Raw genomic sequence first — 24,276 nt, forward strand, 5'->3', positions numbered from 1 at the left:
AGAGGCACAAACAGAACAGCAAAAATGGCTCATTGATATGATAACAGCTACATAGAAATATAGGCCTAGGTAGTAAAACTGAATTAATCTAATCAACCTACAAAGAATCAAATTGTCATGATTAACGGCGACGATGGTACGGAGTAGTGCTAGACGCCTGAGATGCATATGGTGTTTGAGCTTGAGAAGGTGACTCAGGAGGGTGGCCTGAGGGGTTGAAGGCACTTGTGGGTTGGTGAAAGGAGTATGGTAGATGCGTTGTGGCGAAAACGTTTCTGAATTAAGTCAATATTCATGGTGATTGTGCGAGCACAGCCGTGGAGCTCAGGTAAAGACCACATTGTAACAAAACAGGACAGTTACTTACGCCAGCTGAGCACTGTATGTTGAACAGATCCCAGCTTGCTTGCCTGATCAACGATATGCATCCGCGAGGTTGTAGGCGAAAAGCAGATAGTCACGGTCGTCGGTGATGCATTGATGCATGACATGTCGCTGACAGCGGGCGCACGACGAAACTAGGTAAAGTAGTGGACACGTGATATATGCTCCTGTGAAACATCACGTAATAACCAAGAGCGGCTTAACCGTCGGACCTTTGGGACCAAGAGTAACGCCCAACATGGCGTGTAGGAAGTAGTACCGCATCCATTAATGTCATCCAATAGCCATTCTATAAATTTGCACCAGTCCGAGGTAGCAACTCACTCGTTGCGGTTACCTTCTACCACCACCATGGCAGAACAAATTCGAGTTGTTACTCTCAATTGCTGGTATGTCATCTCCGAGTCTCCAAGCACATGGTCAGGTTGATTCTAAGAGTGATGTAGGGGCTTGAAATATGTCTCTAAAGACCGGCACGAACGAGTTACCGCAATAGCTAGTGCGCTCGCTCGCTCGGATTACGATATCATTGCACTCCAAGAAATCTGGGTCGAGGCAGACTACAATGAAATTCGGCAAAGTGTCGTCTCTCGCTTGCCCTACACGAAACTTTTTCATAGGTAGTACGTTTCTTGTGTGGTGAGTACACGGGCTTATGCTATTATAGCGGTGCTCTTGGTGCCGGACTTGCTATCCTTACAAAATGGCCCATCATTGCTACCAGCATGACTCCATACTCTCTTGTTGGCGAACCCACAGACGCCTTCGGAGGAGACTGGTTTGTAGGAAAGGGCGTTGGGAGCGTAACGATCATGCACCCGGTTCTTGGACCGGTTCAACTTTTGGTCACCCATGTAAGCCCGCCAATACACATACTATTTTTTTGGTATTAACAATGCATTCAAGTTCTGTGCAAAGGCGGGGAATCAGGTCCCGAGTACAACAGAACATACCGCCTGGTGAATGCTTGGGAGTTTGCGAAAGTCACACGGCAAGCCGCTGAATTGGGGCGATATGTGATCGCCGTGAGTTGGATGCTATCTGTTCCTCGCACGTTGCTGATACATAAATAGATGGGTGATTTCAATAGCATCCCAACAAGTCTCCCGGTGAATATCATCCTGAACTATGCCGGACTGGTTGACTCGTGGGCGACTTCACATGCACACATACCCCCGCCCTCTGGGATGTTATCTCCCATAGAGGGTGTCATCAACTATGGTGTCACTGCTGACTCGCCTCTTAATTCTTATCGTGATTCAGAGCCCTCTGGCGACCCAATTGTTCGCAAATACCAAGGGAAACGCCTTGATTATATCTTATTCCGGCATCCCAGCCCCAACGGGTTCAATGACCACCTTCCCCGATTAACCTGCCGAGATAGTCAGGTTGTCTTCACCGATTCCATTCCCGGAAACTCATGCTCCTATTCTGATCACTTTGGTGTCGAGGCGACCCTGGCTATTGACATGCAGGCGGAGGGTAAACAAGATGATATGGCGTCATTGAAAGATACCTCAGCAGTGTGGTTCAACTCCCCCTCTGAACTTTCCTCGAATGTCGTCACCGAGGTGATGAGCGCCGTCAACACATCCTACAGGATGTCGCAAGATCGTTCTCGCAAGGAATTGACTATCTTTGTAACGAGCATCTTGGTGTTGATTGGTCTCATTATTGGATCCGCATGGGTTGTTGTTCCCTGGCTCAACCCAGTTTTTGTGCTTCTTGTCATTTACTTATCGTGGCTGGCTACGACAAACCTCTACGAAGGCTTCATCTTCGGGAACTGGGAGAGGAAAGCTTTACAGAATGTTATAGAAGAGCTTGAGCTTTACAAGCAGATCCTGGTATCACAGGCACCGCACGACTGGTAGAGAGTATAGTATTATCGGACATTCCATGGAGTGGACTATTGGCTATGTGTTTTGTTATATATATATCTGGGCGTGAATTATGCGAATGACATGGCAACACCGATGTGTTTAAGGTAGTACTATACAAGGTAGGTAGTTGAGGCAACTGATGTCATAGCGGCCCAAGATGTTGCGAGAGCAGGAATATTGATGCGAGGACGCGAGAATTCGGAGGGAGACGAAGGACGAGTTGGTGTAGGTGATAATGTGATTTTTTTGCGACGAGCGGGCCAGTCCTCCAGATATTGGGATGCGACTGATCTCTCGGAGAAAACGGAGAGAGCAGACTGCATCCGCCGCAGAGCTGGGGTGGACGCCACACGCCGAAGAACTCGGGATGGATCGGTGACAGTTACACAAGGCGTAATTGGTTCTGCCTCACTACCGCTGGAATCAGGAGTCTCCAAATCCAGCCAAGTGCGGCCCCAGCTCGGAGGCACTGCTGAGCTCAATTGCGCTTCGTAACTCTGGTCGATATTTTCTCGAGCCATCTGTTCCTGAACCTCTTGCCATCCCAAGTTAGTCTCCACACCGTCGCCGCGGACGACGCGGACGTTGTCGTTATCTGTGTCGTTCTCGAGGCAAATCTCGGTGTCACTATCTAGAACCTGAGGCGAGTGGCTTTGAATACAAGGCAACTTGTGTCGCACGAATTCGCGACAAGAGACAAAGGCAGTTGTCGCAACATTCAAGAAAGGAAATGCTTGAAAAACATGAATCTTGAACAAACAATGATCAGTGCAACAAACGAAAAAATAGATGAACTTACAGCATCTTCGTAGGTCTCCAACTGCACCTGGACACCGGCCAGTGAAGCTTTGTGTGAGAGAAGCACGATTTCGTCATGCAGAACCTCCGCTTCGCCACATTGAATAAGCATGGGTGGTAGTCCATCAAACTTGCCAAACAATGGGCTGGCGTATGGATGGGTAATGGACTGCTCGAGTGTGTCTCCTAGATACATTATAACGGGGTGCAAGTGAGCGGTTGGACCGGGAGCAGGAATGATGTCGTAGGCAGCATTGGTATCCCACGATTCGCAGCTCAAGGTCAAGTCTGTGATTAGTATGTGTCAGACTACCCACAAAAAAGTGCATCAATCGCTACATACCAACCCAGGGAGAGAATAACATGGCACCTCCCGGAAGAGTGTATCCATTGTCTCGTAGATAGAGCAGGAGTGCAAGGCCTAGTGCACCGCCTGCACTATCGCCCGCTACAACTAAATTTTCTGGCGGCACCCGCAAGTCATCCGTCAGGCGGAAGTAGGTGCTAACCACGTCGTGCAGCTGACCAGGAAAAATCGTTTCCGGAGCAAGCCGGTAATCGATGGCTTGGATTGAGGTGAGGCAAGAATGGCAGTGCGAACTGTGATCAAGGAACTCACCAAACACGCGTGCGTTGGTATATTTAGACAGTGGTATGGTCAGCGTTCTTTGTGCTGCAGCGCTGGATGAATAATATGCTCCTGAAAATAAAATAAAACGCTGCTTTGTACAGAGAGCACCACGAACTCACCGCCGTGAATGTAGAGGATGATTCGAGATTGGCCCTTTCGAGAATCGTAATCAATTTTCGTCTGGTCGACAAAACTGTCCCAATCCCCTGTTCTGCGAGTGGACTTGTAATCCGATTGCAAAGATTGCCAGAGTCTCTTCCCGATTATCCACTCCCCAGAAAGTTCACGTTTTCCGTCTTCCATAGCATCGCAAGCCTCCAGCATACCACGAAGGTTGCGTTTACGCACACGGAAAGTCACTGGAGTGACTAAAGCATCTGAGGGTAAGGGAACTAGCCCTCCGATACTCATTGCCTTGCGAACCATAGCCTAGGGTTGTTGTCATTGCTAGGATTGCGAACGACACAAACGACCTCACGATATCAGCCAGTGCAGAATGCCTCGAAACATCCCGCATGAGACTAGAGAGTATTGTCATCTCGATTCCCCATGATTTCCTGCGCGGGCCCCAAAGATGATGAGATATCACATCAAGAGCAAGGCATGATGCTGGATGCATGATGTCAGGGTCCAGAATGCATTAAATCATTGGTAGAGCGCTGCGGATGCTTACCTTTATTGAATGCGAAGGCGGGATATTTCCATGCGTCCCAGACTTTCATAGTGAAGCCATTCGTTGTTCTGAGACTCCGGTCAACGCGTGCAGACGCCGGGAAGACGCCGGGGGAATCAAATTCCTGCAGTAGAGCTACCGCGGATGATTTTTTTGTTACTACGGGGGAACTAGCATTGGATCCATGATATAGAAGTCGCAATGAATCCCGAAACATCTTCGGTGTGCAACACTGCAACCTCAAACAGGTGGTTAAATAAATGGAGGGTCAATAGGGGGTGTCAAATTCCGGTAATGTGATGGACTGAATGGCAGAGCAGGCGTGTACTGGAGGTGTGTTGGACGTGTGCTGATATAAGGACAACGGTGCTGCTCTTGTCGAGTGCTCCATGACGAATGTCCGAATCGGAAATCACGTGACTGAGTAATCCATCACACAATGATGCTGACGATGTCGATGACCTCGATGACCGTTGGAAGCGCCAATTGCCACATCAGCACAAAAGGCCGCATCTGTACTGATCTGTACTTAGCGCTACAAAAAGTTGACATGTCTGGTAACGCCCGCGCAAGCGGTTCAAAGGGTCTCATACCAAACAATTTACCTGTGGACTGAAAACCGGCTAGGGAGACCCTGATAGATGACGACCGCGAAAATAAAATTGGTGTGCATAAGTAGTATCTTACATATTCAATAGTCATCGCCTCGACTGATAACCTCCTTAACGGTGGGCCGAAGAAGGATTGTGTGCTCCTATTTGCCACGTTGAGAGACCAAGTTCGAGACCAGAAATTGAAAAAGGCTTACAAATTGCGCGGTCATGGAACCCTTGGCATCGCAAAGCGGTGGGTAGTCTTGAACGATCCCTTGTTGCACAAGATGGTTAAGCTAATGTTGGGCCGAATTAGTTAACGATGGAATGCCTAGCAAGTCGTGTGACCAACCGCTAGTAGATATTTGCTTTCACCCACGCGATCCAAGTACCGTCGGCAAAATGGAAGAGTTCCAAAGTTATTGCTGATTGACTTGAGTAGCGACTTGGCAGAAGTCAGTCTTGCAATTTATAGACGTCAATGGTTGTCATATTGCGGCAATAGGGATGGCTAACCTTAGGGGGACGCGGGGAGCGTCGATAATTTTTGCGTAATGCGAGCACTCGCCCTGTCAACAGAATCAGCCTCTGACATATGCATTCGCAACCCAAGCCTACGCTTTCAACTACACGTCCACGACCTGTCGAGCCGAAGGTTTCAATAGCAAAATATTCGCCCTCCTCCATTTTCGTTTGATCATCGTTCTTAACAAGTTGAACCGATTTTCCGCCATGTATCTGGTAAAGTCCTATAGAATGCCCGCTAAGGTTTTCTATCGACTTGACTGAAAACATGTCAGAGGAGTCCCAAACAACGGACGAAAGATGATTACCTGGATATATTTTCCCGTTGACCTCAACCTCGTATGACTCCATAGTCTCTTGGATAGCACCTCCGATTTCGCCCAAGCGCACGTCGATACCGGATTCCTACGCATACTTCTGTAAACTGTAGTCGAACACGCTAAAGCTAAACTTGGCTTACCCTAACGCCGGTATCAGTAGCAGCCTTCACTGCTTCAATGAGCCTATCATAAGTAGGCTCAAAATTGAGCGTGAAAGCAGAATCGACAATGCGTCCTTTTACGTGCACTCCTATATCGATCTTTAAAACATCACCACTTTGAAGAACTTACCATGCATAAGTATCGAATTCTATCCATTTAACATATACACACCATTAGTATCCCCAGCGTTTGGTGTGTAATGAGCAGCACAATGATTCAAGCTGAGTCCAGTGGGAAAACCAATGCCCGACTCCAGTCCGGTTTCCTCGACCAGGGCACGGCTGCCATCTTCGATCAAGTTTGCGATTTCGGTCATAGTCATCCCCGGACGTATATGTTTCCGTGCGCTTTGTCGAACCTGCCGATGAACTTCTGCGGCACGACGGATACTCTGGTACGTGATCTCTGGGTCTTCCATTGCCATTCTTTCGTCATAGCGCTTCTCTTCGGACGTCGTCCTCCATGTATTGCTGTAAACAAGACGTTGTCAATCTCATTAAGGTATAACTTATTGGGGTTGCAATACTTACTCGTCCTTGTAGGGCTGAATCTCCCCCTCTGGATAGACACCATTCGTGAATATCTTCGACAGACCAACTCGTGGGGGATCTGACTGTTGCACCTTTTTCTTTTTAGATTTCTTCTTCTTCTTCTTTTTCTTGGTCTCTTCTGAATAACATGTGATGATAGTTTCGAGACCACCTTCGATTGGCTCACCTCCAGCGCCTGGAGTTTCGTCTACGACGTCATCTTCTTCTACATCGTCCTCTTCGTGATCCTGTGGCACGATGCTTTTTGGCTCAACTTGTTTATCGGCCTTGGATATCATTGAAATGTTCAATAGTTTCGATGGACAACTAATAAAAGCTTGCGCGGAATCCGTCAAGCGCAGCATCTACATTAGGTAATCGCGAATTTTCGCACCCCACTGTCACAAGGACAAACAGCGTCATGGATCAATGCATATTCGGAATCCCGGTGGAAAGTTGCTCATGAGTTAGTGGAATTGTGGAATGACAAGAGGAGCCGATAATAAGACTATGTAGTATACAAAAATATCGATACCAACAAGGAGATCTGCTCCAATAAAGAAATATGCTCGCATACAAATACGGATAATCATGCTCCGAAACCGTAAAGTGTGCGCCCTGAGCGCTTCAATGCGTAGACAACATCGAGAGCGGTGACAGTTTTCCTGTGTGCATGTCAACAGCTTAGCGAGAAGTTATACAGTCACGGGGCAAGGGAAGGCTCACCGTTTAGCATGCTCCGTGTAGGTAACAGAGTCGCGAATAACATTCTCAAGGAAGATCTTGAGTACACCGCGAGTCTCTTCGTAGATAAGACCGGAGATACGCTTCACACCTCCACGACGTGCCAGGCGTCGGATAGCCTGCGGATAAAGATTGAGCACCATTGAGACGATGAACATAGTAGGAGGACGCACGGGCTTGGTGATACCCTGAATGTTGTCACGCAAGATCTTCCGGTGACGCTTAGCACCGCCCTTGCCGAGACCCTACAGATTGTTCCAAAACATAGTGAGCTCTGTGGGTCAGAACCTGACTCAAAGTTACACACCTTGCCACCTTTTCCGCGACCAGACATGCTTCACGAGGGTTATAAGGGTTAATTGAAGAAAATGAAGAGCTTCACTTCGACGTTTGCGAAGATTGATTGTGGTAGCGAAGAAGAAAGGGTTGTTTGTCTCTGTGCACGCGTTTCGCGTTTGTTTAATGGCCCTCCACGCATCACGTGACAGAGGTGCCGGCATTTTAATTTTAATTTTCATCTCCGAGTAGTATACCAGATCTTGACCAGATTCCAAGTCACTTATCAATTGACTGTCGAGCATAATGCTGGTGGGTGGTCAAAGTGTAACGGAGTTCCTCTCGTCTGTATTACCAGTACCTGGGGATAGTAGCTTGGAGGATGAGTTTCAGCGACCCTTGGTGACCCTCACATTCGCTCAATCTCTTGACGCGAAGATAGCAGGCAAGGGGGGCAAACAGCTTATTCTTAGCGGCAGAGAAAGCATGCTTATGACTCATTGGTATGATACCGATCTCAAACTCACATATACATCCATCCCTTACTATTCCTAAGGAAGGATGCGCACCAACCATGATGCCATCTTAGTTGGCATTGGTACTGCACTAAACGACGATCCCCAGCTAAATAGTACGTCTCAAATCTCATCTGCGCATGTGACTTATGTAGGTACAACAAGGTCGCCATATCCCTGAGCATGAACGGCCAAGTCATCTGCCTCGTCCTGTGATACTCGACACAAACCTACGCCTTAGACCGGACTGCAAGCTGCTCAAAAATTATCGGGAAAGAAAAGGTCGCCGTCCATGGGTAATTTGCGATGCTAATTTGACCTCCGGTGACGGAAGAAAATCCATCCTCGAGGACGCTGGGGCAAGAGTGATAGGCGTGCCCTCGGTGGACGGTGGGTCATGTTCTTTGTTGTCTTGCAGCGAGTCATACGAATATCTTCAGGTTTCATCGTTATCCCGGACCTCTTGAAGGTCCTTTACAATTTTGGAATCAAGAGTCTCATGGTCGAAGGAGGTGCAACTGTTATCGGCTCTTTCTTGGCGGAATGTGCACGCACCAAGCCTAATACCATCATTGACACACTCATCATCACAATTGCTCCGATGCTGATTGGTGACGATGGTGTCGGTTACGCCGAGAAATTATTGGCTACGCAGGTATGAGAAAGGACACGTTCATGCAGAGTCATAGTTTTCACCTGAGGCTACATTAGATCCCCTCCTTGAAACACATCCAAACTGAGGTCATGGGGCGAGATGTTGTCATTGTCAGTGCATTAAAGTGAATACTGTTCGAGTGGGCGTTAGCTCTCACAGGATAACAAGAAATTGCAAGAACAACAAAGCAAGGCAGAATGACTTGTATGTTACATATATACAATGAGATAATTACTGGGTATAACAGTGGCAGTGTGATACAGACCGGCGCAGTTATTTGATGTTGATACGTTAAACAGAAGAATACGTATGTGATGGAAATCATTCTATGCATGGAAAAAGGCAGTATTGTCTTGTGCGTGGTCGCACTTATTAGCAATGCGGGTCGCAGCTTCGAGTGCCCTCTCAACAAGAGCGCGGGAAGGAGAGGTGACAGGAGTACTCTCCAAGAGATCTATCCCCGCAGGATTGAAAGCGATAGATTGTGGAATGAGGATAGAACATACCTCGATACAGCAAAACATATCTCGTGACTCGCTGTATGGGTTGAATTGCAAGATCCCGAACACTTTGCCTTCGAGCCGGATGCTCTCCTTTTGATCGACTGTGAGATTCGGCGTCACTGTAATCAAACACCTTCCAATAGTGTTCAACAATCCGTTGTCTATCTCTGATTCTACTCCCTGCCTCACTCATTAAAGTGAGGAGAGGGGGAGGAGAGGAACTAGCGGGAGAAGATCTTCCACTCGACTTCTCCACCACAGTAGCGAGAGGATTGTTTGTGCCGGAGAGCAGAGACTTGCGCAGACGCCATTTCCCTCCCGTGATGGCAGACTCGCTTTCGTGTCTGGGACTATTAGTAAAGAAGGTGCCTACCACGCTGCACCACGAAACCATAGCAGCTTCAATATCATCTTCGCAAGCCATGAAGGCGGTGGATACACCCCAAGCAGAGGGGTCATAGAGGAAGGCCTTCAACAACGCCTCTGATGCTCGTATGAGGTCAGGAAGGTATGTCAACAACAGTGAAGGTGGTTGATTCGCTGTCTAAATATATCAACTCAGTCACGACATTCCTTTGAGACGTCATATCGGTGACGAACCTGTCCCGTCTGGAGCATCTTGAGGGCTCCTTGGTATTTTTTCTCCGTCCCGACGATTTCTCGGATGCAAAGCAAAGCCTTTCTGGCAGTACTCCAGAGCGCAGCGTCGTCGATGTCCAACTCAACATCATCCGGAATCACAGGTAAGGGTGTCACAGATTCGGGCTCCTCCGATCGCCATGGCGAATTTGAATGGCTGGTAAGGTGATCTCCGAGTTGAAACAAATGGCTAGATCCTTGCTTAGAAAGTGGTATGCCATGGCTAGTGGCCCTCGGGACGGGAAGTGGCCGATATTTATCCTTGGAACTCCGTTTCCGTATGATTTCGAGATGTTCTACCACGGTTTCATCTGATATATTTTCGTCCATTGCCATGGATATACTGATCTCCTCGTCGGTTGGAACAGCACTGAACTGGGTATAATGCGAACTGCCAGAAAATGTCGAGACAGAAGTGCTCATTGGAGATGTACCAATCCATGCCAAAGACGCAAGTGCTTCAGTGCTGGGACTGGCCTTTTGAGTGCTTGATGCTGGTAAGGTAATGGATGCACCACTATGGTAGCTTCTCCGCGTGGGTGACAACTCAAAGTTCGTTCGCCGATCGTGCCATGGCTGATGTAGAGGCTAACAGGTAATAAGTCAACGATGGACCAGGTGCACTTGGTGCTGGAACTCACTATGTCTAGCCGTAGTGGTGAGGGAGGTGTAACGAGTGGTAGAAGACTTTGGTTGCGGACGTCCTTACTGGAGTTTGATTCTTGGTTGAATGACGACGGGGTACTGGCCTCCTCTGACGCAAAGTGGTATGATGATGAACTTGAGACACGAGAAACCGATGGTAAGCATTGCCTAATCAACTTTGACTCGTCTGTGGCATGAGTTTCCTCCGAGGTAATGCGGCATGATGGTTGGGATAAACTTGAAAAATGCGACATTGCTGCTGACCGTCGCTTGATCAACTCTGCCCTTCTTTGAAAGGAAAGCTCTGATCTAGTGATATGGCCATCCTCTGGCTGCGGTAACGACGGCGCACCGGCACCGGCGGGATAGGGCTTTATAGGGTCGGGGATCATGACGGGCGAAGTTTGGGAGGAATGGACTAAAGTCGTTGCCGGACGGCGATCATTAGGATGAACATCGATATCAATATGCGATGATGGTAGGTGATATTTTTGGAACTCCTGAGAATGACGAGATTGTGGAGCACCACTCGGTCCATGTACATTGTCCCAAGTCCGCGGCGCAGGTAGAGATTCAAAGTGAAAAGATGACGGAGGGGATTGTGACTGTGATCTTGTATGCATCGCATGAGGATTCGGAAGGCTCGGCATCTTCAGCGTGGGCTGGTTGATGACGGAATGTTGAGGCAGTCCCAATTGCTTATGATACGTGCGAGGATCGCTAATGAATTGGCTAATAGTGGGTGATATCGGCGAGGGGGGCATGTTTTGAATGCGGTGATATGCATTGCCTAGCCTTCCCTCTAAGTCTCCACTTATTCCAGGAGAGTCGTGACATGTTCCAGGGCAAGCGGCAGGCAGGACTGCTTGAGTAGAAAAAAAGTCGAAATTAGCGCCTGGAGTAGTACAACCTGTCTGAGCACTCCTGCCGGAGTCACGGCTGTCTCCATGGTTTTCCACTGACACCCAAGACTCTTCCGTTGGAAAGGGTCGCACGCCGTTGGTACGGGGGATATGTCCGGATGTTTTACGCAGCTCCGAGTCAGCTTCGAACACAGGGACAATGAGGGAACTGGGGATTTTGCCGTCAACAGGAGAGTTGGACTCGGAGTGTTTTAAAGGGGTTTCGCGAGGGATGGTCTTTCGGAAAGGAGATCGCAGTTTCGACCAGATTTCCTCTCGCCTGGCATGCTGCATGAGTGCCGAGGGTAGCGAGCGATGACAGGAGCTACCCTTGAGAGTGGTTCGGTTCCCCGTACACAGTTGAGTCCACCCGTCTGGATTTAAATAGATCCAAGCCTCGACTCTCAGAGCCAGATGCGGGGAAGGCGGAAAAAAGGTTTCGAGACCTCCGAGTCTTTAAACTACTAGTGGCTTGAGTACGCTCCTCTGGATGTCCTTGGCTTTTAGGCTGTTGCCCTTCTACGTCAAGCTCATAGCAGGAGGGCCTTTTTCGTCCCGAATGGTCACAATGGGGACCTCGGCATAGTATGTACGACGGTTTGGAGTGATGCTGTGATCTGATAGCATGATTAACCGAAATAGATCGGCTCTCTATCTTTCAAAAACAATGTTGCAATTTAACGTCAACGTTGCAGCTGACGTTAATTAATAATTAAGGTTTGGACCCCGAAAACTGTGTCGGAGAAAAGTATCGCCACGAGCTCGCACACAGCATCCTGGCGTCCTTGAATGCCGCCATCTCTTTGCATCCTGCCCGTCACTCCACTATCAGTGTCTGCATACATGTTACTTGGTCATAATGCTATATTGCATCATTATCTCGCCCATCAAATCAAAGACAAGTTGGTTCACGATCAACTTGGACAAAACATTGTCAAGGAGATGGCTACACTATTTATTGAAAACCCGTCCGAGCAACGTCCGAGGCGTGGTAACATTAAGCGGGAAATAACACAGTTCGAAATTTGATAAGGTAAGGCGTAATAATGTATGATGTAGACGTGATCTGATCCCGTAAGCATCCATATATGATACTTTTGTATTGCAGAGGGTAGTAGACACGAGGGAGACGGGATGAAGAAGTGGTGTATGGGGAAGCGCTATTGTGCAGGATGACTCCAATCGAGGTCCATCCGTCGGTGCTGAGCGCTGATGTCCGTAGGCTCTAGGAAGTGAAAACGCGCAGATGGGGCGAACACGGTATCGGAACAGTACAGAATAGGTACATGCGAGAGCGAGGAAATAGGCTTACCGAGGGGTGGTCGAGGTCTTTGCCACTGGACCCGTGTTTCCCACCTTACTTCCACTGGAGCACTGTATCGGCCACCTTGTAATGAACCACCTGTTAATGTGATACCGTACAACGCGCCACCGGCGTGCCCTTGTTGAACGTTTAACGTTGATGCTTCAACTAGCTATTCGCATTCTTTACTCGCGCGGTTCACCCACATTTCTCAGGCTTTTCGTCATCCCATCCTGTGGTTTGCGGCCAGATTTCCGGTTATCCTCCTTGACTGCATTATCCGAATCACCTGGCTTCCACTACTGCGGTACAGAACAGTCGCTTCGATAAATGGAGTACCGCTTCTCATATACACGTCTTGGTCATGCTGTACGGGTTCTCTTCGATATGGATTCTAATCAGATAGCTTGTAATAGTACACGATAACAAGACGATGCGGATCGATCTGCCGCTGCATATAAAGACATCGTAAATAGAAGACAAACAGAAGTTATCGAGGATCTTTATTCATCCTCTGAGCCATTGCTGTCGTATAGCACAACGTACTCAAGATTCTCAGGCTGGGAATGCGTATCCTGCCAGTCCGATCCATAGTCATCAGACGAAGGGACGCTGACCAATGATACTGACGATCCGTCAGAGGCCCCATCATCCGTCCCGTCCGTCGTAGGTTTGGACGTTGAACGATATGACGGTTCAAATAAATGACCAAGGGGTCCGACAGAATGAGCAGACCTATTGTCAGATGATGACTTTGGCATGACCATAGAAGATGATGCCAAAGAATCATCGTCAGCTTCATCAGCTGACTGACGAGGCTCGGTGACAGTAACGCTGTGAAAGGCATTAATTCGAATGCAGCCAGACAAAGAACCGAACGTACTCAATCCAAACGCTAGGACCAAACATTTCGCCAGCACCGTCCGTCAACTTCCAGTAACTGACATATCTACCAGGAGCATCGGGTGCCTGATAGGCAATATGCTTTAGCGATTACAATTGTACCAGACCCGACAAACGAACCTTCAGGTCACCGGTCCACACATCAAGAGCTTCACCGGGATCAACACGTCCTACTTTGACAACAATCGAAGAGTCAGCTCCAGGTGAGAAAGACTCCCCCGCAACGAAGTGGATCTGAGTCGTCTCTGGCCAAGCCTTGTCCCCATCGTTTAACATCCGCCAGGACTTAACGAACTCAGCACCAGGTGGAAAAATCTGACCGCTAGGAACTGTCGTGTCGGATACAAAAGCACAGCTGAAAGGTGTAATTCCCGCCTGTTGCTGTTCTAGGCTGGGCGTAGTAGTGGCTTCTTCATCTGTGACATCTGTGACGCTATCAGGGAGGGAAGGAAAAGTTCTACTGGATGGAGTGGGTGCTTTAGAAGCGACAGGGGACGGTGTACGGAAACCACGTAGAAGTCCAGCAAAATCCATCGGTGGAACATCAAAAGACAGCGTCGGGATTACAGGCGACTCTTCCTTGAGGAGTGAGTCCACAGATTCTGTAGGGCGAATTGCTTTGACAAGAGAAGTGGTAGATTCCACCAGCTTTCCCAGATCGGTTTCGATGGCTTTGTCGGAGTCGGCCACAGAACTAGACGGATTTACTTCGACTTGTCTTGCTTCAGTGAGGTATTTCATTTCTCGATTCACTTTTGGCCAAACTTCACGAAAGATATCGAGTGAAGGGTTCAGGTCGAGGGGTGGCGAGTTCACCTCGACGGAAGAGCGATCAATCGCCTGGACCAAGTTACTGTAAGGTGAAGTCGATTGTTCGCGATCAACAGTGGAAGGCTTCTCGGACTGTGACAATTTAGACACAATCAGAAACGGCACTAGAAGCCAACAAGGGTTACACTGACCTCGACAGGTCTGATCACCTGGTAGCAGGAGCTGGTACTTGATTTGGTGGGAGACGAGGAAGGTTCTTTGCAGTTAGGAGTGACAGACTGCGGGGGTTGCGGTAATTTAGCAGGAGTTAGACCATAACCCCAAGAAGCGACAGAGTTTTCACTGACGCAATCGGGGCACTGTGCTAAGATAGCAAGGGGACTCAGAGACTCGGGAGCAGGAGACGGCTCCTCTTCTTTTTTCACAGAAATCTCGGAAGAGGTGCGCGATACAGAAACGGATGGAGATTTCGGAGGACGAGGTTTAAAAGTCTCGGGAGGGATGCTCCCCTGAGATGTCCTTCGAGAATGGATGAGATTGGTCATCCCGACTCTGTACACGGTAGGGATGACCGTGTCTGGAGTCTTCATCTTCAATAATGGATGAATAGAAGGGTGGACCGGGATAGGGAGAGCTTCGCAATTCTGACACAGGTCGAAATCTGGACAACTAGGGTGCATGCACTACACAAAACACAAGCGTCATAAACATAAACATCAATGAATCCCGACGAGCAATTACCTTATAACGGACACCACGAATGGTCTCGCGGCAAGCTGATGGCGCAGCTGATTATTTGGTGCTCACAATCAATAGAACGGGACTTACCATCACACGTCGCGTAGTGAGTAGTTCTGTTGGTCACTGCATTGCGCATCTTGGATATTTGTGAGATGGGTTTTTCTTCACAAAAAGAACATTGTTACCACAAGGTCGCTCGGCTTGCTCACCCGCACAAAGCCGTGATAAGGATGTTGCTCTCCAGTAATCCTGATCACCAAAATGTCAATGCTGACTATGCTTTATAATAGAACACGTACTTGAAGCAGTCGGCACAAGTATCAAAATCTTTCAAAACACCATTAGCACTCTTAAGATCATCCAGAAGTGGACTTTTACCTGGACAATTGACACATTTCTGGGTAACCATGAGTGGTAAGAAAGTGGGATTGCAGGAAGCTGACTCACGAAGCGATCACCAACAATGGGAGAGTCACACAGGTTGCAAGCCGCGCAATGACGAATAGTCTCTATGGTGCTCACTGGCGTCGCCGCGGAAGTGCGAGGACTATCTGCTGTGGTACTGCCACTGTTTGGTGAAACATCACGCTCCCCGCTTCCACTAAAGACCGTATGAACGAGCACTCGTCCAGGTATTTCAATGTCGAAGAATTCGTGGAACGGATTGTGCCTCTCTGCAGCACCTGACTCAATACAGGGCGTGCATAGATCATAGTCTAGGACGGAGAATATATAAGATGACTGCGTTGTGACATTAAATCATATAATCTTACCAGGACAATCCAGGCATTTACGTCTGACACCAACAATTATTTCGTTGCAGTTGTCACAAAGAATATTTCGGTGAATGACAGGCGTGTTTTGGCTAGGCTCGGCATCAACAAGCTCAGTTCTGGTAGACTGAGATTCTGCAGATATTTCCGCGGCTGACGGTGTGATGGCGATTGACGGTACAGTTTCATGCTGCTGGACAACGTGAGTTGGCCCAAAACTGAACGTGTGCATAGCGCCAGATTTGGAAAAACAGCTTGGACACTACCAGATAGTTCAGCGAAACAAATGTCACTAGCAAATGAAAGTGCTTACAACATAGTGCCACGGGCATTTCACACACCCATACCAGCTTCCAGAAAACTCATTCCTGCAGACGAAACACCAATGTGATGAAAGAGGTTCCATTGAGACGTTCATTGTGTTGAACGACGCCTCTGACGAAGCATGAGGAGCCTCGTTGGATGCTCCCGCTCCAAAAGGGGTCTGCCGATGAGATGTATCGACTTGTGCTGAAGCATTGCACTCGCCAAAAGTATCGAGTATGATACGATCAATATCTTTCCTGAAAGATGTCAATAAAGTTTCCATTTCCGACTTCCCTTTGGCGACTGAGCAACATGACTTAGGGGAGGCCGCTTGATACGAGAGAGAAGGAAGACTTGGAAGAGAGGGATGCCTAGAGAGAGTAGGTGGTTCTGAGAATATGATAGGTGGTGGCGGCGAAATGAACGAAGGCGAGATTTGAGGCGCAAGAAAACTACCTTCAAGGGTAGGAAGTGGTCTAGAAGGTGGCGGTGGATGAGCCGCCTTGAATGATAGAAACTCCTGGAAACGTGTATCGAAAGATGACGCGGATGACAAATTGGGTGGTGGAGGAGTCGACAAAAGTGTAGGAGGTGGAGGAATCGCCATGAAGGACAAAGGATTAAGGACCTCCCGAGAATCTTCGACCGTTGCGCTGGGTGCTTTGTGGGGAGTCTCGTCGAAGATAGAGAACCTAAGCAGTGGGTTGGGCCAGCGCCTGCGTAAAGGGGCAATACGAGTGTTATACTCCTCTGCGTTATGGACTTCTTTTCCAATTAGAATACGAGACGTCCTAGACACGTCAGGAGAGAAAATGAGTTTAGAAAGATAATAATTATGGCTTATAGGAAATATGCGATACAGCTACAAATGCGAAACGTCAGCGCTTCAGTAGTGAGAACAGATAAGCGAAGAGTAAGCATACCTGCTGGTAAAGCTCCTCGTATGTGGGGAACAAGACAGTCCCTGAGAAAGAAAACTTGCGAGTCTCGTTTCGATAAGTTGCCTTTACTGTGAACATGGTAACGTCCAAGAGAAGCTGGTGGGGTTCCCGCAGCTGACGCAGTGATTTATATTAATCGCGCCGTGACAATGGTGTGACCAAGGAACGTGACGTATTGTGACACAAATACTCTCGGGAGTTCGGAAGCGAGTTGTGGCTATGTAGACGAATCCCAAATTCATGCTACCATAGTGTATCATCCCTGTTGTCTCTGTACTGCACCAACATTTCTACACTGGTCATTTTGAGGCCTCACCGATCGGCAAACGCCCTACAATCATCACGCTGCGCCATGGATCCAACACATTGTCATTCACTAGCTCGCATAATACACCTAGAGGTTGATTGCCAATTAGTCAGGGCGCATAAATCGACACCAGTTTCCGCATAACCTCTGCGTTCCAAATCACCGGCCTATCGTGCTCGCAAGGGTAACATATGTCATGGGTGGCTGAAATCAGGCACCCTCGGGGTGCACCGTGGAGTCCAGACTCCACTAGCTTGTGCACGGTCACGGGCGGAAATCCCTGTTGTAGTGCCTCGAGATTATATTAGGGTATGACATACCGTGTTTATAGTAGTCTACGGTAATGTTGTAGGTGGTTTTGTGTCGCTCCTGGTTATCGGGGACCATCATGGGAATTTTAAGATGCTCCTCAGGAAGATATATCCAGACGTACCGCTAGAATGGACGTGAAGACAGAATATATGAGTGGAAAGGACTCATACCTTGTGCGCTTGATCATCGATGCCATTGCTTCGACGGAGCATTGGCTTGTGGAAATAATATTGATATCGCCCTTCGCCCGTCATCCATGACAACAATGGGTGGCTTCGCCCCACGCGAATGCGTCCAGCGACTCCTCTATCGATTGCATCAAAGGAGAAATTGGTTCTCAGCTGCACCCTTTACTTGAGTGGGATGCCAAGTAGGGTTAATGGAGTCTGCAAACTCCATTCACTTTGGCAAGTGCATGGTGCTTGCCTGGAACCACTGCTGTGACCATTGTAGTTACTTCCGGCGGTCTGGCGTTGGCTGTTGAGTCCGGCAGATGCATAATGACCGGCAAATGCTGATTTATGTAAAGCTCTTGATCACTGCAGCGCCCATAAGCAAGAGGAGAGAGAGCGACAAGTATAATATTGTTATGTTTCAAGTAAGCACCGGGTCCGCTTGCAAGTCTTTCCCGCGTTCGATCGGCTGTTTGCGGAAAGAGTGTTAAATTTTGGTTCGCCGTAACACGGCAAGCACTTCTTAAAGTCTTTCTCCTACCTCGACCTCGAAGCCCGCGCTTGCTGGCAAGGCTCCTTCAATCAAGGACCTCTATAGATATTTGTTTAGAGTCTCATAAAATATTAGCGATGTCGCATCTAGCACCAACTGGCAAGTGGGACGCAAGGTAATTTATTATCTTGTATCATGTGGAGTTTATTTTCATTTTGTGCTTTTCGAAGATACCTTGGCCCTGTCCCCCACGACTCTTCATACTATGCCAAGTGCATGCTCGGTGGTGTTCTTGCATGCGGTATCACTCATGCTGGTATCACCCCTCTTGACGTGGCCAAATGTAACATGCAGGTCAGTCTATCCTGTCCTTCCAGGCCCCGTGTCGCGTCTCATAACTTTTTCGAACAGGTAAATCCTGCAAAATACAAGGGTCTCACGTCTGGTCTTGCGACTCTGCTTCGTGAGGAGGGTCAGACCGGTATCTGGAAAGGCTTTGGTCCCACCTTTGTCGGTTACTCGTTACAAGGCATGTTCAAGTACGGTCTTTATGAAGTGTTCAAGGACCAGTACATGAACTTGGCTGGCGAAGAGCTTTCTAACAAATACAAGCCCGCCATCTGGCTCGCTGGTTCTGCATCGGCAGAAGTTTTCGCTGACATCGCCCTTTGCCCTCTTGAGATGACCAAAGTCAAGATCCAAACTAGCCCCAGCGGCACGTTCCCCACGGCCTTTGGTGCTGCCCTCAAGGAGATGAGCAAGACCAAGGTTGAGACCCGCTACCCCTTCGGCTCCCTTGTTCCCCTCTGGTCCCGTCAGGTTAGGCGTTTTCTTTTCCGAATGAATTGCTCACAACTTTTTCTTACAGATCCCTTACACCATGGCCAAGTTCTTCTTCTTTGAGAAGATTGTCCAGGTCTTCTACACTCGCGTTTTCACCGAACCCAAGGAGTCTTATGCTAAGACCACTCAACTCGGAGTTACTTTTGCTTCTGGTTACCTCGCTGGTGTTGTCTGCGCTATTGTCTCCCACCCGGCTGACTCCGTCGTCTCCCTCATGGGTAAGCCTGCAAACAAGGGCAAGAGCATTGGCACGATCGCATCAGAAACTGGTTTCGTCGCACTTGCAACCAAGGGTCTCGGCACCCGTGTATTGATGATCGGTACTCTTACTGGTACGTGTGCATCGTACTCTGTTTCAACATAGCTGACCAACATGTTAATTAAGGCTTCCAATGGTGGATCTACGACTCCTTCAAGGCGTCGATGGGTCTCGGCACCACTGGTGGCAAGTAAACTGCTTACTTGTCTGCATTGATAGTGGATGTGGTAGTCAGTGCCCACATCCCCTCCTTGATTGACTCGTCTAATTTATTACGCAGGAGGACACTTGATAGATCGTTTCTGGCAGTATACAGTTAGTTTACATTCATTCCCTTGTGATCCGTATTGCTATCCATTTACCCCGTACAGTCCGTATACTGCTTGCCATGCAATAGATCACGATCACCTTACGACAATACCACTGCATCCTCTTTGAGAGGTCTGCACCTGAGAACCAGGTTTGCTACATTATAAGGCTTGTTTGGATTTGTGTGTTGAATTGCTTAGGTAAGCTTTGGTATCAGGATTGGTCATCCTCGGATCCAGTCAAAAGACAGCCCAAGCTTAGGAGCAGGCCATCCTGTCGTACCAATGCATTAATTGAATGATACTCACAAGACTAATGTATATACTTGTGACGTGTGGGAACGATGACTATGCTGGCTGGTGCGGATGAGGTCGGACGGTCGGATATCCCAGGATCAAGATGTCGATGAGCTGGCGACTATGTGTGATAACTGTTATATATAATCAGTAGCGTAGTCATAGCGTTTGTTGTCTTCCAACTGGGGATCTGCTCTCCGCAGTGCTTCTACGATGTCATACGCCCTTCTCGCGTCCACACGATATGACCCCTTTTTAACATCATGTGTTTGGAACAATGATATAGACGGGCCATCACCTTATCTTCTCCTTCATTACCAAGCAGACCGTCTCATCGCGTCTGCCGCGCTCGATGACAAGACTTTCCGTCATGGAACCACTTTGTCCAATGTCAAGGCATTATGTGACAAAGTCGTCCGTGAGCACAATGATTCTAGGGGGGAAACTGCGTTGAAGGTGTCAACATTTAACACAAGATTCGTGAAACACTAACTCACAGTTTTACCAGGTTCGCGTCGTTTTAAATCCTTCTGGAGAGCTTTCTGCCACTGCAACCCCGGCTAAAGCGTTCACGAGCGATCCAACCCTACCATCTCTCTTCAATCCCTTAACAGACGTTCCCCCGACGCCCGTCCTCATCATTCATATTGATAGCCAGCCAACATCAGACACCGTATCATTGAAGACAACAGATAGGCAGGCCTATGACGACGCGCGTATCCGAGTTGGCCTCCAACCTGTAGGCTCGTTAGATCCACCAGCTGGTGATGCACCTGATGATGTCATCTTGTACAATACCCGGAATGCTGTCACTGAGTCGTCTGTTTGTAATGTTGCGTTCTATCGCAACGATCGTTGGGTCACTCCCCCTTTGGCCGCTGGTTGCATATCTGGCATTTTGCGACGATGGCTTATTGAACAACACCGTATTTTTGAAGCAGTAGAGGACGAGCTTACACTTGATAACATCAAGGATGATGAGTGGGTGCTTGTGTCTAACGGTGTCATTGGTTGCAAGTTAGGACGGATTAAATTGCATACTTCAACCGAGACGGGTGATGATGCCAAAGACTAGACTACTTTTACTGGTTTGCCGGAAATGCAATTATGAACTGACCTCTGTATCTACGTCCATAGTACTAGTATCTATGTCCTGACCATCAAACATTCCGTCATCCATCTCGCTCAAGATATAGTCCACCACGAAACTATCCTGAACGAGGCGGTCCATTCTTGAGAGATGCCGTTCAGTGTATGGGATCATACCATCGATGAGTTCCTTCAGTGCAGTGTTGCCGCTCGCGGTACTTTTCACGCCCTCTTGACCAGAGGATTGTAATATATCTTCCTGAGCTTCGTCCGTAAATGCCGCTATGACATCGTCCGCCGATCTCAGCTTCATGACTGCATACAACACCCCTTGCGCCACTCCGCTTGTCTTAGCATTGGGATTCCAGTCACGAACATAGCGTAAGAGGCGGGCAAGATCAGATCCGCCAAGGGTCCGTAATACCTCATCAACTGCATCATTGCCAGTCACCGACGATGCATCAGCTGCGAATTCCGATGAGGTGGCACGGATATCTTTAAACAGGGACAACAATCTCCCGGGCTGCTGCATAGCGAGGGCAAGTTGTATAGCTTTGCGATAGTCATGAAGGGACAAATAGTTCATGAAATCTTGCTCCCTGACAAAAACATGAGCTTGAACAAGACATGCTTGATGACTTTCAAACCTCAAGACTAGCTCGGAACGTTTAGCCTCGTTCTCCTGTGCCTGTTCCTCAGTGCAATCTTGCCAGAATGTCACTACAGAGTCCGCTGCTGCAGACACAATCACACGCTCATCCGTACTAACGGCGAGTGCCCAAACCTGCAAAAGAATTAACCTCAACTAAAATGAGAGAGCGAGCAGTCTTACCTTGTCTTCGTGATTGTCCATGGTAGCCGTACACTCTTCTTCGCGTACATTCCACATTTTGACAAGGCCATCGGATGCAGATGTAACGAGCTGCATGTCGTGATTGATAAAATCAACTCTCAACACCGAGTTGGTATGTCCCTCGAACGTTTTCACGCAAGTGAAATCTTCCAAGTTCCACAATTTTACAGTTTTATCGCCGCTTCCGGTTGCGAGCACACGTTCCGAGCGACCAAACTTGACTGTCCAAACGCCCCGCTTGTGACCTTTACAGGTTCCCAGTAGCTTGATCTCCCCATGTGCAGAGCGGTCTCCAGTTGCACATGAAAAATTAATTTCATATACTTTAGTTGTACGGTCTTGCGATCCAGATGCCAAGAGGCGGTCGTTGGGTGCGACATCGAGAGAATTAATGTCTTTCTCGTGTGCTTTATGAGTGGTCAAACTCTTGCACTTCATGAGGCTTTGGCCATGCTGGGAGGCATCGAAAACCAGTGGCACGTCACCAATATACCACATCTTAATCGTGCGGTCCTGACTACCACTGAACATAAATTGCACACTCGTGGTGCCAACTTCGCCAGAAGTTCGCGACATTGCGACAGTGCCTACGCTTTCTGCATGACCTTCACAGATAGCAACGCAGCCCCATTCTGTCAATAGGTCGTCGTTCGGAGACGTAGGCGCCCATAATCGAACAGAGCGATCTTTGCTTCCGCTCGCAAAGAGTTTGCCTCCCGCGCCATGGTCAAGTGATAACACGATTTCTGTGTGACCAGTCAAAAGCCGCGCATCAAGCCCTGTAGTTGAATAAACTCGGATGAGGGATGAATTTGTAGCGAATGCGATGTGAGAATCGACAGATTTTGGGGCATTTGGAGACAAGAAAACTGCATCAACGATCTCGTCGTTGAAACCAATGAGTTGCCGGTGGAGATTTCGGGTGTTCAAGTCATAGAACAGGATATTCTGGTCTGCATGTACTGAGACGATTGTCGATATTAACGGCAAGTAGCTGAAAGCGTGCTGTTAGTAACAAAAGTACACGCGAGGAAACTCGTACTAACATAGCTTCTACAATCTGACGCTGTTCCTCTTGATTTTCAGTCTGTAGATCTGCCACCTGGCTGAGGGAATATAAGACGGAGGAATCCTTTACGTCCCATATCCGGATGATACCTTTCTCCCCAGCAGTGTAGAAGCGCAGTTTGGAAGCGCTACTACTAGGAACCGAGTCCTCAGCTTGTAACAGCCCAACTGCCTCGACGCGTTCCATGACAGGAATAGTTTGAGTCAGTACAGGTGAATTGCTTTTCCCTTTCCCCTTAGTAGCTTCTGCGGATTTTGCTCCAGTCGACTTCGCGTGCAAGTTCCACACCAAAACAACGGAATCTCTTCCTCCGCTTATAAGCCATTTTCCGTCAGGAGTCACGTCCAAACCCCGGGGAACAGAAACGTGCCCTTCGAGAATAGCGATCGGACGTAGCGCAGCTTGATCTCCCTTACTTGAGGTCGCCGTTAGATCAAATATCCGAATGCGAGTATCCACAGAGGCTGTGATGAGTTGGTGTATATTTTGTGGGACCACGACAGAAGGGTCTCGGGGAAAGTTGAACTTCAACGCGCTCACAATGCCGCCGTGCCCTTTGAAGACATGAGTGATGTAGCCGCGTTTGATGTCCCAAACCTTGACAACACCGTCCGCAGAGCCCGAAGCAAGATATGTAGAGGATGGATCGATGGTGCAGACGTGTACGGGGGCATCATGTGCACGAGCAACCACCCGAACGGGATGAATTTTATTTTTCACGGCAGCAGTGGGGATCTCGTACACACGCAAAGAAGGAGTGGAAGTGAATACGATCAGTTGCGAAGCCGATGGGGTCAAACACAGCGAAGTAATCGATTGAGTGTCCTAGATTGCTTCAGCCATCAATTATGGCGTTTCCTAACGTTTTGAGGGCGGAATAACTCACCCCTGCAAACCGACATATTTCTTCGCCCGTCAAATGTTGGTGAGTACAGCTTCCTCTGCGACACAAGTAACGAGTCTGCTCCCATCACCAGTGACCGCGACAGATCCGCACGTATGAAGCGGTCCGATAGAACGCTTGTTTTTGTAGCTGCTCAGAAACTCAGAACGTTGGCGCGTGGAGATGGCAGGCAAAGGAACTCACACTGTTTTCAATCTGGATTTGCCACCTGTGGATGCCATCTAATGTGACTTTGGGTTGACTTCGGGGCATA

The 24,276-nt window shown here is 48.4% G+C and overlaps 11 protein-coding genes across 11 annotated transcripts; 4 read left to right on the forward strand and 7 right to left on the reverse strand.

The window, feature by feature from the left end:
- The first annotated feature begins 589 nt into the window (after positions 1–589).
- On the forward strand, positions 590–2,356 carry F5891DRAFT_992741 (Endonuclease/exonuclease/phosphatase). Its single transcript, XM_041378207.1, has 6 exons — positions 590–636; positions 669–773; positions 831–1,004; positions 1,052–1,238; positions 1,323–1,409; positions 1,458–2,356. The coding sequence occupies exons 1-6, from the start codon at positions 623–625 to the stop codon at positions 2,256–2,258; spliced, it is 1,368 nt and encodes a 455-aa protein (XP_041233949.1). The 5' UTR covers positions 590–622; the 3' UTR covers positions 2,259–2,356.
- Positions 2,318–4,736, reverse strand: F5891DRAFT_11399 (Alpha/Beta hydrolase protein). Its single transcript, XM_041364877.1, has 7 exons — positions 4,370–4,736; positions 4,175–4,305; positions 3,816–4,125; positions 3,685–3,765; positions 3,409–3,630; positions 3,067–3,353; positions 2,318–3,016 (listed from the first exon to the last, which is right to left on the reverse strand). The coding sequence occupies exons 1-7, from the start codon at positions 4,584–4,586 to the stop codon at positions 2,378–2,380; spliced, it is 1,887 nt and encodes a 628-aa protein (XP_041233950.1). The 5' UTR covers positions 4,587–4,736; the 3' UTR covers positions 2,318–2,377.
- Positions 4,694–6,798, reverse strand: F5891DRAFT_1205223 (methionine aminopeptidase 2-like protein; the record flags this gene model as incomplete). The annotated part of the gene is made up of 9 exons (XM_041369018.1): positions 4,694–5,123; positions 5,178–5,258; positions 5,315–5,423; positions 5,479–5,531; positions 5,581–5,747; positions 5,796–5,892; positions 5,948–6,093; positions 6,141–6,439; positions 6,500–6,798. 9 exons carry the CDS (start codon positions 6,796–6,798, stop codon positions 5,061–5,063), a joined length of 1,314 nt encoding a protein of 437 aa, XP_041233951.1. The 3' UTR covers positions 4,694–5,060.
- Positions 6,799–6,826: 28 nt separating this feature from the next.
- Positions 6,827–7,670, reverse strand: F5891DRAFT_11389 (histone-fold-containing protein). Its single transcript, XM_041364862.1, has 4 exons — positions 7,551–7,670; positions 7,417–7,488; positions 7,226–7,362; positions 6,827–7,164 (listed from the first exon to the last, which is right to left on the reverse strand). The coding sequence occupies exons 1-4, from the start codon at positions 7,575–7,577 to the stop codon at positions 7,089–7,091; spliced, it is 312 nt and encodes a 103-aa protein (XP_041233952.1). The 5' UTR covers positions 7,578–7,670; the 3' UTR covers positions 6,827–7,088.
- Positions 7,671–7,825: 155 nt separating this feature from the next.
- F5891DRAFT_938181 (dihydrofolate reductase) lies at positions 7,826–8,817 on the forward strand (the record flags this gene model as incomplete). Its single annotated transcript, XM_041374154.1, has 5 exons — positions 7,826–8,022; positions 8,080–8,150; positions 8,200–8,424; positions 8,457–8,689; positions 8,746–8,817. The coding sequence occupies 5 exons, from the start codon at positions 7,826–7,828 to the stop codon at positions 8,815–8,817; spliced, it is 798 nt and encodes a 265-aa protein (XP_041233953.1).
- Positions 8,818–9,015: 198 nt separating this feature from the next.
- On the reverse strand, positions 9,016–10,161 carry F5891DRAFT_937925 (uncharacterized protein; the record flags this gene model as incomplete). Its single annotated transcript, XM_041374136.1, has 4 exons — positions 9,016–9,143; positions 9,196–9,279; positions 9,370–9,736; positions 9,793–10,161. 4 exons carry the CDS (start codon positions 10,159–10,161, stop codon positions 9,016–9,018), a joined length of 948 nt encoding a protein of 315 aa, XP_041233954.1.
- Positions 10,162–13,184: 3,023 nt separating this feature from the next.
- Positions 13,185–17,194, reverse strand: F5891DRAFT_1179902 (uncharacterized protein; the record flags this gene model as incomplete). The annotated part of the gene is made up of 12 exons (XM_041365843.1): positions 13,185–13,515; positions 13,565–13,650; positions 13,705–14,487; positions 14,547–15,038; positions 15,097–15,131; positions 15,184–15,232; positions 15,282–15,345; positions 15,396–15,493; positions 15,544–15,812; positions 15,870–16,131; positions 16,183–17,037; positions 17,099–17,194. The coding sequence occupies 12 exons, from the start codon at positions 17,192–17,194 to the stop codon at positions 13,185–13,187; spliced, it is 3,420 nt and encodes a 1,139-aa protein (XP_041233955.1).
- A 6-nt stretch (positions 17,195–17,200) lies between these two features.
- F5891DRAFT_992782 (uncharacterized protein) lies at positions 17,201–18,311 on the reverse strand. The gene is given in 3 exon segments (XM_041378208.1): positions 17,201–17,348; positions 17,361–17,858; positions 17,906–18,311. The coding sequence occupies 2 exon segments, from the start codon at positions 17,987–17,989 to the stop codon at positions 17,688–17,690; spliced, it is 255 nt and encodes an 84-aa protein (XP_041233956.1). The 5' UTR covers positions 17,990–18,311; the 3' UTR covers positions 17,201–17,348; positions 17,361–17,687.
- A 56-nt stretch (positions 18,312–18,367) lies between these two features.
- F5891DRAFT_992783 (mitochondrial carrier protein) lies at positions 18,368–19,986 on the forward strand. The gene is made up of 6 exons (XM_041378209.1): positions 18,368–18,576; positions 18,632–18,755; positions 18,813–19,220; positions 19,270–19,576; positions 19,630–19,733; positions 19,784–19,986. Exons 1-5 carry the CDS (start codon positions 18,539–18,541, stop codon positions 19,695–19,697), a joined length of 945 nt encoding a protein of 314 aa, XP_041233957.1. The 5' UTR covers positions 18,368–18,538; the 3' UTR covers positions 19,698–19,733; positions 19,784–19,986.
- Positions 19,987–20,321: 335 nt separating this feature from the next.
- F5891DRAFT_937621 (aminotransferase) lies at positions 20,322–21,183 on the forward strand (the record flags this gene model as incomplete). The annotated part of the gene is made up of 2 exons (XM_041374113.1): positions 20,322–20,564; positions 20,617–21,183. The coding sequence occupies 2 exons, from the start codon at positions 20,322–20,324 to the stop codon at positions 21,181–21,183; spliced, it is 810 nt and encodes a 269-aa protein (XP_041233958.1).
- F5891DRAFT_1205247 (U3 small nucleolar RNA-associated protein) lies at positions 21,133–24,275 on the reverse strand (the record flags this gene model as incomplete). Its single annotated transcript, XM_041369019.1, has 6 exons — positions 21,133–21,796; positions 21,845–21,981; positions 22,030–23,044; positions 23,097–23,944; positions 24,053–24,163; positions 24,207–24,275. The coding sequence occupies 6 exons, from the start codon at positions 24,273–24,275 to the stop codon at positions 21,214–21,216; spliced, it is 2,763 nt and encodes a 920-aa protein (XP_041233959.1). The 3' UTR covers positions 21,133–21,213.
- Between the last annotated feature and the right edge of the window lies 1 nt (position 24,276).

Source organism: Suillus fuscotomentosus, assembly GCF_016647785.1.
Source record: "Suillus fuscotomentosus strain FC203 chromosome Unknown F5891scaffold_1, whole genome shotgun sequence".
In the NCBI taxonomy this organism is placed as follows: Eukaryota; Fungi; Basidiomycota; class Agaricomycetes; order Boletales; family Suillaceae; genus Suillus; species Suillus fuscotomentosus.

What these genes read in the sequence shown, in the direction of transcription:
- F5891DRAFT_992782 (XM_041378208.1), bottom strand. Translation starts at nt 17,989, where the DNA reads ATGACGGGCGAAGGGCGATATCAATATTATTTCCACAAGCCAATGCTC. An exon ending in TCGATGATCAAGCGCACAAG is followed by an intron (nt 17,859 to 17,905) that starts GTATGAGTCCTT and finishes CGTCCATTCTAG; the next exon opens with CGGTACGTCTGGATATATCT.
- F5891DRAFT_11389 (XM_041364862.1), bottom strand. Translation starts at nt 7,577, where the DNA reads ATGTCTGGTCGCGGAAAAGGTGGCAAG. An exon ending in TTCAGGGTATCACCAAGCCC is followed by an intron (nt 7,363 to 7,416) that starts GTGCGTCCTCCT and finishes CTTTATCCGCAG; the next exon opens with GCTATCCGACGCCTGGCACG. An exon ending in TACACGGAGCATGCTAAACG is followed by an intron (nt 7,165 to 7,225) that starts GTGAGCCTTCCC and finishes ACATGCACACAG; the next exon opens with GAAAACTGTCACCGCTCTCG.
- F5891DRAFT_992741 (XM_041378207.1), top strand. An exon ending in GTTGTTACTCTCAATTGCTG is followed by an intron (nt 774 to 830) that starts GTATGTCATCTC and finishes AGAGTGATGTAG; the next exon opens with GGGCTTGAAATATGTCTCTA. An exon ending in TGGGGCGATATGTGATCGCC is followed by an intron (nt 1,410 to 1,457) that starts GTGAGTTGGATG and finishes ATACATAAATAG; the next exon opens with ATGGGTGATTTCAATAGCAT.
- F5891DRAFT_992783 (XM_041378209.1), top strand. Translation starts at nt 18,539, where the DNA reads ATGTCGCATCTAGCACCAACTGGCAAGTGGGACGCAAG. An exon ending in ACTGGCAAGTGGGACGCAAG is followed by an intron (nt 18,577 to 18,631) that starts GTAATTTATTAT and finishes TGCTTTTCGAAG; the next exon opens with ATACCTTGGCCCTGTCCCCC. An exon ending in GATGATCGGTACTCTTACTG is followed by an intron (nt 19,577 to 19,629) that starts GTACGTGTGCAT and finishes ATGTTAATTAAG; the next exon opens with GCTTCCAATGGTGGATCTAC.
- F5891DRAFT_11399 (XM_041364877.1), bottom strand. Translation starts at nt 4,586, where the DNA reads ATGTTTCGGGATTCATTGCGACTTCTATATCATGGATCCAATGCTAGT. An exon ending in ATTCTGCACTGGCTGATATC is followed by an intron (nt 4,126 to 4,174) that starts GTGAGGTCGTTT and finishes CAACAACCCTAG; the next exon opens with GCTATGGTTCGCAAGGCAAT. An exon ending in TGGAGACCTACGAAGATGCT is followed by an intron (nt 3,017 to 3,066) that starts GTAAGTTCATCT and finishes TGTTTGTTCAAG; the next exon opens with ATTCATGTTTTTCAAGCATT.